Here is a 12709-nt window from a genome sequence, read left to right on the forward strand (position 1 = left end):
CATTCTCTTAAGAAAGAATTCATATTCATAATGTTTATACAGTATGGATTAGTATACACTCAGAATAAACACAAATTCTTCGATCTATATAGAGAAGTTATACATTTGAGTAAATAGACTCAAACGAAACTGTTAAACTGAAAAAAGTTAAACTAGATCCTTGAAAAAAGTCGAAATAAAAAATTGTTTATTCACAAGTAGTATTTGTTGTTACTATGGTAAATTATAGTATATGAATACGTTTCAGTGCAGTAAACTTTTAAAATTCTTATAGAACTATTTTATAATTACACTTACTGCTAAGTTATAATGATATTTGCCACAAAAACAAAAGAAAATGAGAATTAAAAACGAACTTCTAAATTTCAACATTTTTTTTTGTTTGTTTGTTTTGGAATTTCGCACAAAGCTACTCGAGGGCTATCTGTGCTAGCCGTCCCTAATTTAGCAGTGTAAGACTAGAGGAAAGGCAGCTAGTCATCACCACCCACCGCCAACTCTTGGGCTACTCTTTTACCAACGAATAGTGGGATTGACCGTCACATTATATATCCCCACGGCTGGGAGGGCGAGCATGTTTAGCGTTATGCGGGCGCAAACCCGCGACCCTCGGATTGCGAGTCGCACGCCTTACGCGCTCGGCCATGCCAGGCCTGAATTTCAACAATAAATGCTTATAATACACACGAAGATTATATACTTTTTAAATAAAATTTAAAATATTAATTGTTTTTTAATTTAAACCTTAATTCTGATTAACACTCTTATTTGTTATCAGTAGATGGCGCTTTTTGTTGAAGTTAACACATTTAATGGTTTTGAATTTTTTAAGTTGTAGTGTAGTTATTCCAAAAATTTTATAAGTAAATGGATAGCTTTTCTTTTCATTTTTCTGGCCTCATTAAAGATGTATCGGTAAGAGTTACATCTTGTAATAAGAAAAAAACGTATGATGATTTATTAAAATGATACTTGAAATTTAGCTTAAGGTTTTAAGTTTAAGCCTTATTTTAAGTAATTAAATTTCAGTCTGAGTATTGTATTTCTGCTAGTAATCATAACACTTTTATGGGATATGCTATTTTGTAAATTTGCATTTTTCTGTAACTGGTCGATACTAAAATTATATATGCTGTCCATAGTGAATTAAAATTAATTTTGCATAACAAGTCGATTCTGCATAATAGTTTGATTCTGTAATGTGTATAAGTTAACATAGGGTAAAGTCTGCTTTATTGGTTGCAGAAATGCATGGAAGTAAGAGCATAAACTTTAAAAATACAATATGAAACAACAGTACTCATGCATTTCTTTCTAAACATTACGTATAACTACATTAACATAATGGTATTAAGAATTAGATCACATTATCTATTAAATATTGTGCTGAATCAATATGTTAATAATATTGTTTCCATATTCAGTCCTATGTTAACTTACTAAGCAGAACTCAATCCACTGTGTAAAACAGCTCATATTTTTATATTTATCTCATTTTGCAAAACTAACCTATTATGTAGAATTTATATATTTTACTTTCAACAATTTCTGCAAAATTGAGTTATGAACATTACATGAATATTTATTGCAGGTTATGCAGAATATGCATTTCACTTTTTTTAGTAGACTGTCTACCTTTCTAGGCTTATTGTTTGAACTAAAAGTAAAACTAATTATACCAAGTTATAGCTCATTTTCAGATCTTTGGCTATAGAAACTTAAATTTAATTAAAATTTAAATAAAAGCAATAATTGTAAGTAAAAGGTTTGGTAATGTTGGTGAGAGAAGTATCAGATAACAGTATTTCTAAGTGTATATGACAATAATGTTAATTATTGTTACTTGGACCACACACACTCAGATTTTACAGAGAAAATGTTATATTAATCACAAGTCATAAGTACATTACTGAGATATCACACTCTGTTTTTCTTTGTTTTAACTGATGCAAAATATAGTTATTGTAAGTTTTGAATCATATATTATTAAAACATTTTATTGGATTTGGACAGTGGTTAAATATATATTTAATATGTAGTTTCCTGGCATTGTGAGATAAATAATAAGATACTTCCCTAGAAAATTAGCAAAATTGTCCATTAATCAAACGTAAGAGTTTTCAAGAGAGTATATGGTTATAAGAATTGGTAAAAGAAAAAGATATAACTGGTCCCATGAGGTTATATTTAGGCAAGAACATGGAATGGTTGAAAATCATTATCATGGACAAGAGATTTCATCAGCAGAAGGTCAGATGTATTCCTGTCCTTTGATAAAATTATGTTTTATTAGATTTGTTTGATGACTTGGTTTCTACATTTTGAATTGTTTGGCCTTTTGTTACTATTCTCATTTTTATATTCATATGTTAATTGTTTTAAAATCCAAATGGGAATAATTTTCTGTTTATCAAACTTGTTTAATTGAGTGAAGAAATAAAAGATCAATTTACAATATTGAACATGATTAGCTTCACTAATTTGTGTTAATTCTAATCCTAATTCTGAGTTTCTTTATTGTTTATATAAAAGTAAACTATTTACTGAAGACAAAACTAAAATTAACTTTTTAATTATCAATTTTCAGTTAATTATAAATAATACTTGTATTTTATTTTATGTAAATGTTAATCTTTCAGGACCTACTTACTCGGGCTCTTGACTCTGAAGATATTAGTCAGATTGCAGAAAAATGCGAGTTACTAAGCCATCAAGGAAGGTAAGTAGTAAGTAAAATAAGATTTTAAAAAGTGTTCAAAAAATTTCACTGATATTAATGAATGCTGTAAAATTTTCTTGTTTGTCAAATATTTTTATATAGTTTTCATATGCAGCTGTTTTTACCATATTTATATGATCAGTTTCACATTCCTAATTCTAGAAGGTTGGGTGAAGAAGTTTTACAAAATCATCTAGAAAAGCGTATCATAAAAGAAAATTAACATGGATTCATTAAAGTTAGATCTTCCAATACTGATCTTGCAACTTTTTATTATGTATTATTTAGATGATAGAAAAGGGAGTGGACTGATGTATTTAGAATTTTGCAAAGATTTTGTTTAAATACCATGTTTAAACAAGTCTTTGTTTAAATAAAGACTTATAAGAACTTATTATGGTTGAACTAATATGTAGCAAGGTACCAAAAAAAAATCTAAAGTGGAAAATATCAACATAATTAACACTTGAAATCATCAGTACTTGGTGAAACTGCATTATTACAAAATTAAGTAAAAATAAGACTTGTTTCACAAACTCTTCATTAATTCATGACCATGATTTTCCTGTAAAAACATTATCAAGTACAGACTGAAACGCTGTATAATAGGTTTACATATGTGTAAACAAAGAATTGGAATTGACCTTGACATTCACTTAGAGATTGAAGTGAGGTAAAAAAATAAAGAGGAGCTTTGTTTGTTTTGGTCATTTAGAACTTTCTCTGGATTTGTTTTAGACTTCTGTTTGTTTCTAAACTTTCCAGGCTATCTAGTTTTTACCTTTTTCCAGTTATGTAAAATTTTGCACTTTTTTTTTTCCTAATTAAATTGATGGTTAGTTTTCATAAAGTGGGATGCAAACGTTGAATCCATTTTCTTTAATTTCAAGCTTTGACAATATTATTTGATTCTCATTTCTAGGGAATGTCCTGTCTGACTTGTGTATGCACTAATGCAGTCTTGACATTTTAAATGGTAAACACCACTGTTGCTGTACTTTCAAATCTGTCTTTGTTGTTGCACAATCATTTTTCCTTGGTTATTTTTATGGTAGAAACTAGCTTGGGGATTTTTTTGTTCAGTGTGTTGTGTGAGAAGGTTTTTCAATGTAGCTCATCTTCAACCATTTATTTTTGTTATTTATTATAGTATATAGTTATATTGATTTTAAATGTATGGTTTTCAATTTTTTAAACTATTTGTTAACTAACTTTGTTGAATAACCATTGATAACAGCAATTTGTTTTATAGTTTTTGATTCACTGATTAGCTTGTGTAACAAACTAAATATGGCAAGTTTGTGACATATTGAATGTCTTGAAGAAGCGTTTATGATAGTATCATTATTAACCATTCCTCTGAAGATATGAAAGAAATGTATACCATTATTTGTAGCAAGTACAACAGTTGAAAAAAAAAGGTAAAATCATTGTCTTTCTTCATTCTAACTGTTTCATGCTCACAAACAGACACCACCAAAACCCTAACAACAGTGTTAAATCTTTGTTGAACAACAATAAAAAACCTACTTAACAAACTCCAAGCTAATTCTCATGTGTAATGAACCCTCATCCACTATGTCTGTACAACTTAAACTACTCAAAACAGGTATCCCTGTCAGACACTTGTTTCCTATACTAATGCTTCTGCTTACAAATTAACACAGAAAACCCAAAATATTTTTAAAACTCTAACTGGTTTTAAAACTATGTTTGTTTTGAAAAAATTCTTTGGAACCTTTCACTATGCCTTTTTTGAGGTGAACTGTGTGAGTTATCTGCATTAACGAGATCTATTCTGGATCTACATCTGTTTATGGCATTGATGAATATTTATGACTAATGCATATCTGATTCAGGCATATCTACAAACAGCTCAAAATAAGGTGAGCATTTTTTAAGATGAGTGAAAAATGTTTGCCACCCTTTGTTGCCATCAAATAAAAAAAATTAGAAAAAATCAAGCATACTAATTTCTTATAAGCAAAGAATCAGTAATATAATTTGTCATAGGGCATGTGGCAAAGCACAAATCATGATTGCTATTTGCTTTAGAATGATCCTATTCAAAAAAGATGCTGTTTAGAATGCATGTATATAGAAATGAGCATTACCACTGTATGCTTAACTCAGAAAAAAAGAAAACACCATTAAAATGCTCGTTAGCTCAAACTAAAAAAAAACAATTTTTAAGACTTCATTTAAGTACTTTTAACAGTAACTTCTAAAACCAATGTATTATAAATTAAATTTGTTTTATATCATTCAAAATGTTAGATCTACAGTATTGCATCATTATAACACTACCATCAGTAGCCATATGCTAAACAAGTACAGATTCAACAGAGTACTAAAGCAATTAATCAAAATAATTCATTGTTTATTTACATAGGGAAGATAGATATAAAGAGAACATAGATAAGATAAAATATGAATATAAACTGTCTAGTATTTCAAAAACAAAACACACTCATGTTCACTTATTTAACATATACTTTAGTCTGCTTCATATGGTTTTGAGCCTCTTTCTGAATGTATTGCATAGCATTATAACCAATGGCATTATAATAAAGCAGTGCTGTGTGATAAAAATAAAGTTGAAAATAATTTTTATTGGGTCAGGTTTTCAAGATGAAAATTATATGAAATTTTAGTAAGATACTGGAAGTTTAAACTTGCTCTTGAGAAAGTTTACTTATATGTTAGACATTAGAGTCAGTTCATGTCATAGATTTTCTTGAAAAAATTTAAGCAAAATCTTTATTTTGATTTATTCAGGCATGCAGTACAGCTTCAGGATTTTTGCATGGCTGAATATAATAAATCAAAATGAAGTTTTCACTTGAATTTTTTGAATACGATCTATGACACAACTGGGAAAAGTTTTTTTGTTGGCATGGGATGACCCAATTATCTTTTGAATACTTGGAAGTCACACTTCAAAAATAAACCTGTTAGACTTCACGTGTAAGACTTCTTTATTTAAAGAAAACAACAGCTTCAGATAGCTTAGATATTTGTGTGAAAATGCTAGTAGATCTATTTTTGTATAAGTTGAATTCATTGTGATGTTAATAAATAAACATACCATTATATTTAATTGCCAGATTTTCTCAGGAAGCTGTGTTGATGGGTTTAAATATTTGTTTTATTTATAACTAAAGATTTAAGTGACCTACTAATTTTAAGAATGTTAAAAGATAAAAAGCTAAGTTAACTCTTTTGCAACAACTCATGAGTCAAAGGTCATGTCATCATATTTGGTGACTTGGATTCAAAATTTTATTGAGCTAATATTTTTTAATTTATGTCAATAAATTTGAAACCAAATTGTAGAGTATAATTCAAACTTCAAAATAAAATATGACTTATTTCATAATTAAAAAGTAAATATTAAAAAAACACCTAAATATGGATTTTAGTGAGTCATGGTATAATGAATGCACCACTGTTTAAAATTAGGTGTTTGTGGCATCAAAATACTACATCTATAGTTTTGTACAAATTAGGAACTCAAATTACCAATATTAACAATCTAAAATATAAAATAAGAACTTCATGTTTTTTGTCATTTGTTTTGCTTGTGTACTGAATCAAACACAGTGGCCCTGTTCACCTCTTTCCATTTTTGGAAATGGTCCCTTATATACACTTACTTCAATGTATGACATGTGAATAACCAATCTACAGCTTAAAATGCTCCTCTATTTGTTTTCTCAGCTATTTTAATCTGTGAAAAGGCTACCACATTCTTTCGAACCAAGATTTCATGAATGTAGGTTGTGTGTTTAGTTTGCTCAAAGTTTCATATTTATTTAAACTTAAATACTTCTTAGTTACTAAGCTTAATAAATTATTGTATAATTTGATGGTATTAGTATAGGTATTTATGATTTTTCAGTTATTCAACTGTATGTATAAAACCTAAAAAAAAATTTGTTTGATATTCTCCATGTGCAAAACTTTAAAAGGCTTAGCAACTAATGTTCAGTAGCAACCAAGTTCTAGGTTGTAGCTAGAAGAGATGATTGTTTGCTCTATTATCTTATTTTTTTTTCTATATTTTAAGAAAGAAAAGTTTAATAATTGATTCCAAAATAGTAATAACCAAAATAGATATATAATGTATAATAATTTAAATGTGATTGTATGTTACAAGATATTAGTCCATTAAAACTCAACCAATACATGGAAGACTAAAAGTCAGTTTTATATTATAGGATATGTAAAACGAGTGCAAGTGCACAGCATCAATGAAAGTTATGTAAGATTAGCTAGGCATGACTGGAAGGTTAATATGTAATAAAAATTAATAAATATATAGCATTATGAGACTTAGTCTACATAGACTAAACATTTGTATTTTTGTGTTATAATATGTAGTCATTCTAGTACCAAAAATACATAATTTATATTTATTTCCTAATTTTTTATGATGATTACAAGGTTGATCAAGTATCAGACTCAACGTAGTTAAGAGCATAGAAAATAACATAAAATATAAAGTCTTCTAAAAACAAACATTTGAAATGTATTTAGGATGTTTTAGAGATTATGCAAATATTTGAAATTTTTGCAAAGAAGAAAAGTTTTTCTTTAATCATAACATGAAATTACTTTGCACTGAGACTACTAATTAAACAGATTCAATATTTTCACAAACAAATCTTTCAAGAATTATTTATTAAAAAATCTGATTTTTTTTTTAAATACTTGTAACCTTTGCTAAACATATACCATTATTCATGAAAATGAATGTGCTGTATCAAAAGTTATAATGCAAATACTTATGTGTAGACAAACTTATATTTTCTACTGAACCCATTGGAAAAGGGTTAATTAATTGATTAATTTTTGTATTAAAGATACCTGTTTTTGAAATATTAATATCTGGTACTACTAACATTACCCAGAGCATTGTTATGGTAACTTCTTTTGATAATATAATTTTCAGATTAACAGAGTTAATTTCAGGATCATGATTTGAGAGTTGCATAATGCTAAATGCTAGCTGTAATGTAGTTGTCTTTTTTTTTTTTTTTTTTTTTTTGTTCAGTGAGATGGATATAAAGAGTCCTGTGGATCAAGCTTTCAGGGAATTATTACAAAAGACTTTGGTAAGATAATGTTTGTATTTTATGCTAGTAATATAGAAGCACAATCATAGTGTTAGTTAACTGAATATAAGTTCCGATGTAACTTATAGATGAAAGTAATTTAATTTTTGTCTCTTTAGAGACTCATTATTACTTAAGAGATTTATGGAAAAACCTTTTTGTTTTATTTGAATTGCGTGAGGAAGACCAGTGCAACTGCATTAAAAATTACCAGATTTGATAAAGAAATAAGCATAATAAATTCAGAAAGAAAGTTTAGCAATGAAATGATTTGTTTTTAATTTTTAAAATGTTATCTGGAACAAAGCAATTGCTTGGAGATCAGTTCACTGTGTAATTGCATCAAATTAATCATAGATTTTATATATTTTAGAACCTTTGTTATTGTATTTTTAATTAGTAGTGTTTTGAAATTTTTTGATCTCCAAAATCATTTTCTTCATAGGTTGAACAAGATACTTCAGTCCTTGAAAAAGTTATCAAAATATCCATTGTAGCAGCAGAGAAAGGTACTTATCATTATCAGATTATCATTTAGGATTGGATTAATCTTCTTACTATGGTCTTCCTTTTGTGGGTGTACCACAAGGTTTTACTGAGTTAGTGAAAATTTAATTCAAGTATTTTATTGTTATGGTATATGAATAAACTTGGCATCACATCATAGCTGATAATTGAAATCATAATATTATATAAACTTAAGTTATTAATTTTATATGGCAATATTAAGATAGAAATCCTCAATTTCAGTTAGTATGAGAATTGTGATGTTTGCTTTAGATATCCCATCTAATTTATTTACTAGTTCGTCGAGAAGTACAAAATATCAAGCAAAACTACTACTTATAATATTCTTGTTGATGAGGAAAAGTGTCATTTTTATAGCCTTTGGCTTTGTTTATCGAGTCATAAACTAGAAAATCAGACCCACTTGTCACATGCTATTTTCACAAATTGCCAATAGTTCTCTCTGACATGTAATACTATGTTATTTATAACCAGAAAAAAAGCAATATTTAATCTATTAACTGACATATTATTATATTATATGTGTTTCTGTTCAGAGGATTGTCATATTTTGCTTCCTGTACAAACTTAATTTCTACAGGAAACATGTCAATGACTTTAACCAAATTTTTAGCAGATCTTGTTCTGTAGTTAGAAACCCAGAAACATTGTGATTGTTATAAGACATTTGGTTTCAGCAGAGTACTACTCTGTGTTCTTTGGTTTATTATTTAATTAAATAAAAATAAATTTAGTGAAGTAGTAACATCATTATCAAAAATGTTAAGATTCATTGACAGTTACCAATAAAAAAAAAAAAGCCCAAGTAGGTAGTTTTCTTTTATGTTTATTATATATTTATTGCTATAAAAGTAATTAAAATGTACACATTATAAAATTTTTAGGTTAATTAGGTAAAATAAGTAATAATAATAAAAATGTTCATGAACTATGCTCAATGGCTACTTGTTAATATCCCTGAGCTACATAATTCAATAGGATAATGTGAATTATACATTTATGAAGTGATTTATAACTTGTGTGGCAGCAATAATGGTTAGACAGGATTCAAAAGGCAATAAAATAATAAAATTTAAATATGAACAGTTAAGAGTTTAAAGCTGTTTAGGACTGAAAAATGTAGGTCTGTGTTACAACATGAAGTAAAGTTTTTGTTGAATAAACAAGATTGTTTAGTGTGGGAATTATTATTTAATTTATTTTGTGACTTAATACATAGTGGTTGTTTAGTTTTTATAATAGGAAAGTTAAAGATTGTTTTAAAAGTGTTAGATGTGAAAATTTTTATGCAATTCTATATGTATTGTACATTGTATTTGCAGTTTTGTTGTTATCTAAGTTTTGCTAATATTGTTGACATCATGCTATTTGAAAATTCAGTATTTTTCTTGTAACCTTAACTGAGTGTTGTTAAATCATTTTGTCACATAGTTTAGAGAAAGTTTGAGGGCTCAGTGAACAACATATAAGTCAGAAAGAGTCATAAAACATGAAATTAGCCAGCATATGAGTGATTAGCTGTAATTTTCAGTACTTTATAAGGAGTTTCATAGTTTAACAGAGGTAAGGAGAATAATTTGTCTTGTCAAAGAGTGTTGTAAAGTTATTAAACCTATCTCTGGGGACTTTGACAAAAAGGAGACAATTATTTGAAGTTCACAATACAAAGTTCACAGTATGAAGTAAACTATTCACTGATACTATTGTGATAAGATTAGAAAAAAAAATCAGTTGTCTTCTCAGTTGGGTTTTGAATTCACTGATTCAGCCTAAGTGGACTTTCGACAAGAAAAGGGAATTATTTAATGCGTGAAATACAACTGTGATATCCATAATGTTAATAATTTTTATACATATATTTGACTTGTTTCAGATATATTATTTCAAAACAATTGGAATGTGTGCCATCTATTTATTGTTCAAATTTATCACCAAGAAATCACAGCCACTTACCATGAAAGAATCGTTAGCCCACATGTGTATATAAAACCCTGACAGTTTTAATGAAGAAAAAGTTTGAAATTTATTTAGAATGGCTTAGAAATAAAGCAAATGAAATTTTAAATTGTTTAGTGAAGTTGAACGTTTTTAATTTTAGCATGAAAATCACTTTGCACTCAAAGCACTCGACAGTTTGAATCCATGTTTTCATGGAGAAATTTTTAGTAAAAATTCTCATTTTTTTGTTTATAAATTACTTTAATCATTACTGAAAGCTTGTTTAATTTCACAAAAATACACAAAACATAGTAGTAGTTAAAGTATGAAAAATATAAAGATCAATATAAGGTCAGACTAACTGAGCCCATCACGAAAAAGCTAAGCCATATTGTGCTTAAAATCTTAAAGTTGTGGTCACTTTAACAAGTTCTTTAGTACTATTAGTGAAAAATAATATCTTTATAATACAAAAGGAAACCAAGAGCTACAAGTATTGATATTTGTACAAAACTTTAATTACTTTACTATAACTGTACTAAGTGTGTGTTTATTCTGACAGAATTATGCTCTGGTAGTCTTCCTGTTATGTTGATTGGTGATATGTTTGACTGTTTGACTCTTGATAACTGTGAGGAGTTGTTTTACTTACTTGAAGACAGAGTTGACATCTGGAAAAGGGTAGGTTCATTATTTCTTCTAACAACCACAGTGTTAATGCACATTCTTTATTATTGTACATATTATATGCAAAAACGGCTCGTTTGGGTTGAGAAAATATTTTATGTATAAGAGCGAACAACGTTTCGACCTTCTTCGGTCATCGTCAGGTTCACAAACCTTTGTAAAGGTTCACAAAACTTTGTGAACCTGACGATGACTGAAGAAGGTCGAAACGTTGTTCTCTCTTCTATGTAAAATATTTTCTCAACCCAAATGAGCCGTTTTTGCATATAAATTTCTCAACAAGTGGGTTTCTCGACATCACTGATTATTATTGTACATATTACTTAATTTAAACATTAAGACCTAAAAAATACACTAATCTAAATGGTAATTATAAAATTCTGCACATTATTTAGTCCAGGTTGAATTTTAAACTTTATAAACATATTACGCAGTGTTGAAGTCTGAAAACTCCCTGGTGCATCAAATCAACATGTGTGTTGTATGACTTGTCCTATCACATTGCAAAGAAAAAACTAGATAAAGTAGTTTGAAACTTCAAAATAACTTTATATAGATTGTGTAACTTCTGGAAGTGTTGAATTTCTTTACTGATGTTTGTATCAACTTGTAGCTTTGAAGTTTCAAAAAGTCTCATTGATATGTTTCTTTAAAATGTTTAACTTCAGTGTAGGATTTAAGCACTATGTTTTTCCTATCTTCTTTTAATGCTTTAATTTAAAAACGAAATTTTGTATGTTTTGTTCTAGAAAACACCCTGTGCACTTTCACTGTGTGTATAGTATCTGGTGTATAATAAATACAACTTTTTATCATTCTTAAATTATAATCAAGCTGCCTTCTTATTTTGTCATTGTTAATCAGAAGGTTTTTATTTAATAAGTTTAAGCCTTTTTTTTATTCATTTATATAATTTTCTTTACATTTGTTTCCAAGTTTTTAGTCCATTCAAACAGTTACTTGAGTCAGTAAAGCTTGTTATAACTGCTTTTGCAGTGAAACAGAACTTGATATGATTAAGTGCCAAAACTGTTTAACTTAACTTACCTCATATTGTTTCCACAAAAATGGTTTCCTATTTGGCTGCAATATTAAAATTCAGTTGAAGTATAATACCATAAAGCAAGTTTTAAAAAAAGAAAAACTTCATGACTAATTGTGGCCAAAGCTTTTCACAAATATATTTTCTTCTAGCAACATATCATCAGTACAAGCTTTTATCACTTTTCTGTCTTATCCAGCTTAAAAAAAAAACAGAAAAAGAGCTCTCCTTACATGTTTAGACCATAGACATTGGATTTTTCAAAGAAATACAGCTGAGATAGAGGTAATTACTCTGCACCATGATGGTCAAAGTTAAATAGTGATTGGCTGCAAATTGATAAAACTACACTTGTGTTCAAGATGCTAGGTCAATACAGTACTTACTTCCACTTGCAAGATTAGCTATTCTCATTCAATGCTGTCCTCTTTATGCATGCCAACAAGCCTTCTGCTCCCTATTGTCTCTCATACAAATTATCATGTGTCACTTCCTAACCAATAGAAGCATGATATGCTTATGTGATGGATGCTGGTTTTTCTGCACTCCTCCACCGAACTATCAGTACTTGTTTGGCAAAATTTTATTTCAAATATGCTCTTTTTTTTTATTGGAACATGTTCAACATTGTTTTCTACACATAGTAGTTATTATTCAACTTGGTTTGTTCTACCAATC

General features: G+C 28.3%; 1 protein-coding gene across 2 annotated transcripts in view; it reads left to right on the forward strand.

Annotated features, from left to right (window-relative positions):
- The first annotated feature begins 776 nt into the window (after positions 1-776).
- The window catches only part of Hpr1 (THO complex 1-like protein Hpr1), a 44035-nt gene continuing 32102 nt past the window's right edge, over positions 777-12709 (forward strand). The window contains exons 1-5 of one of the 2 annotated variants that reach the window (XM_076463913.1): positions 777-915; positions 2640-2719; positions 7776-7836; positions 8282-8345; positions 10865-10983. In XM_076463913.1, coding sequence (XP_076320028.1) covers positions 868-915; positions 2640-2719; positions 7776-7836; positions 8282-8345; positions 10865-10983 — 372 coding nt within the window. In that variant the 5' untranslated portion in view covers positions 777-867. Of the gene's footprint in view, positions 916-1656; positions 2251-2639; positions 2720-7775; positions 7837-8281; positions 8346-10864; positions 10984-12709 lie in introns of those variants that run through there. The other variant, XM_076463912.1, reaches the window with a different exon arrangement.

This window comes from Tachypleus tridentatus, chromosome 10 (assembly GCF_004210375.1).
Source record: "Tachypleus tridentatus isolate NWPU-2018 chromosome 10, ASM421037v1, whole genome shotgun sequence".
In the NCBI taxonomy this organism is placed as follows: domain Eukaryota; kingdom Metazoa; phylum Arthropoda; class Merostomata; order Xiphosura; family Limulidae; genus Tachypleus; species Tachypleus tridentatus.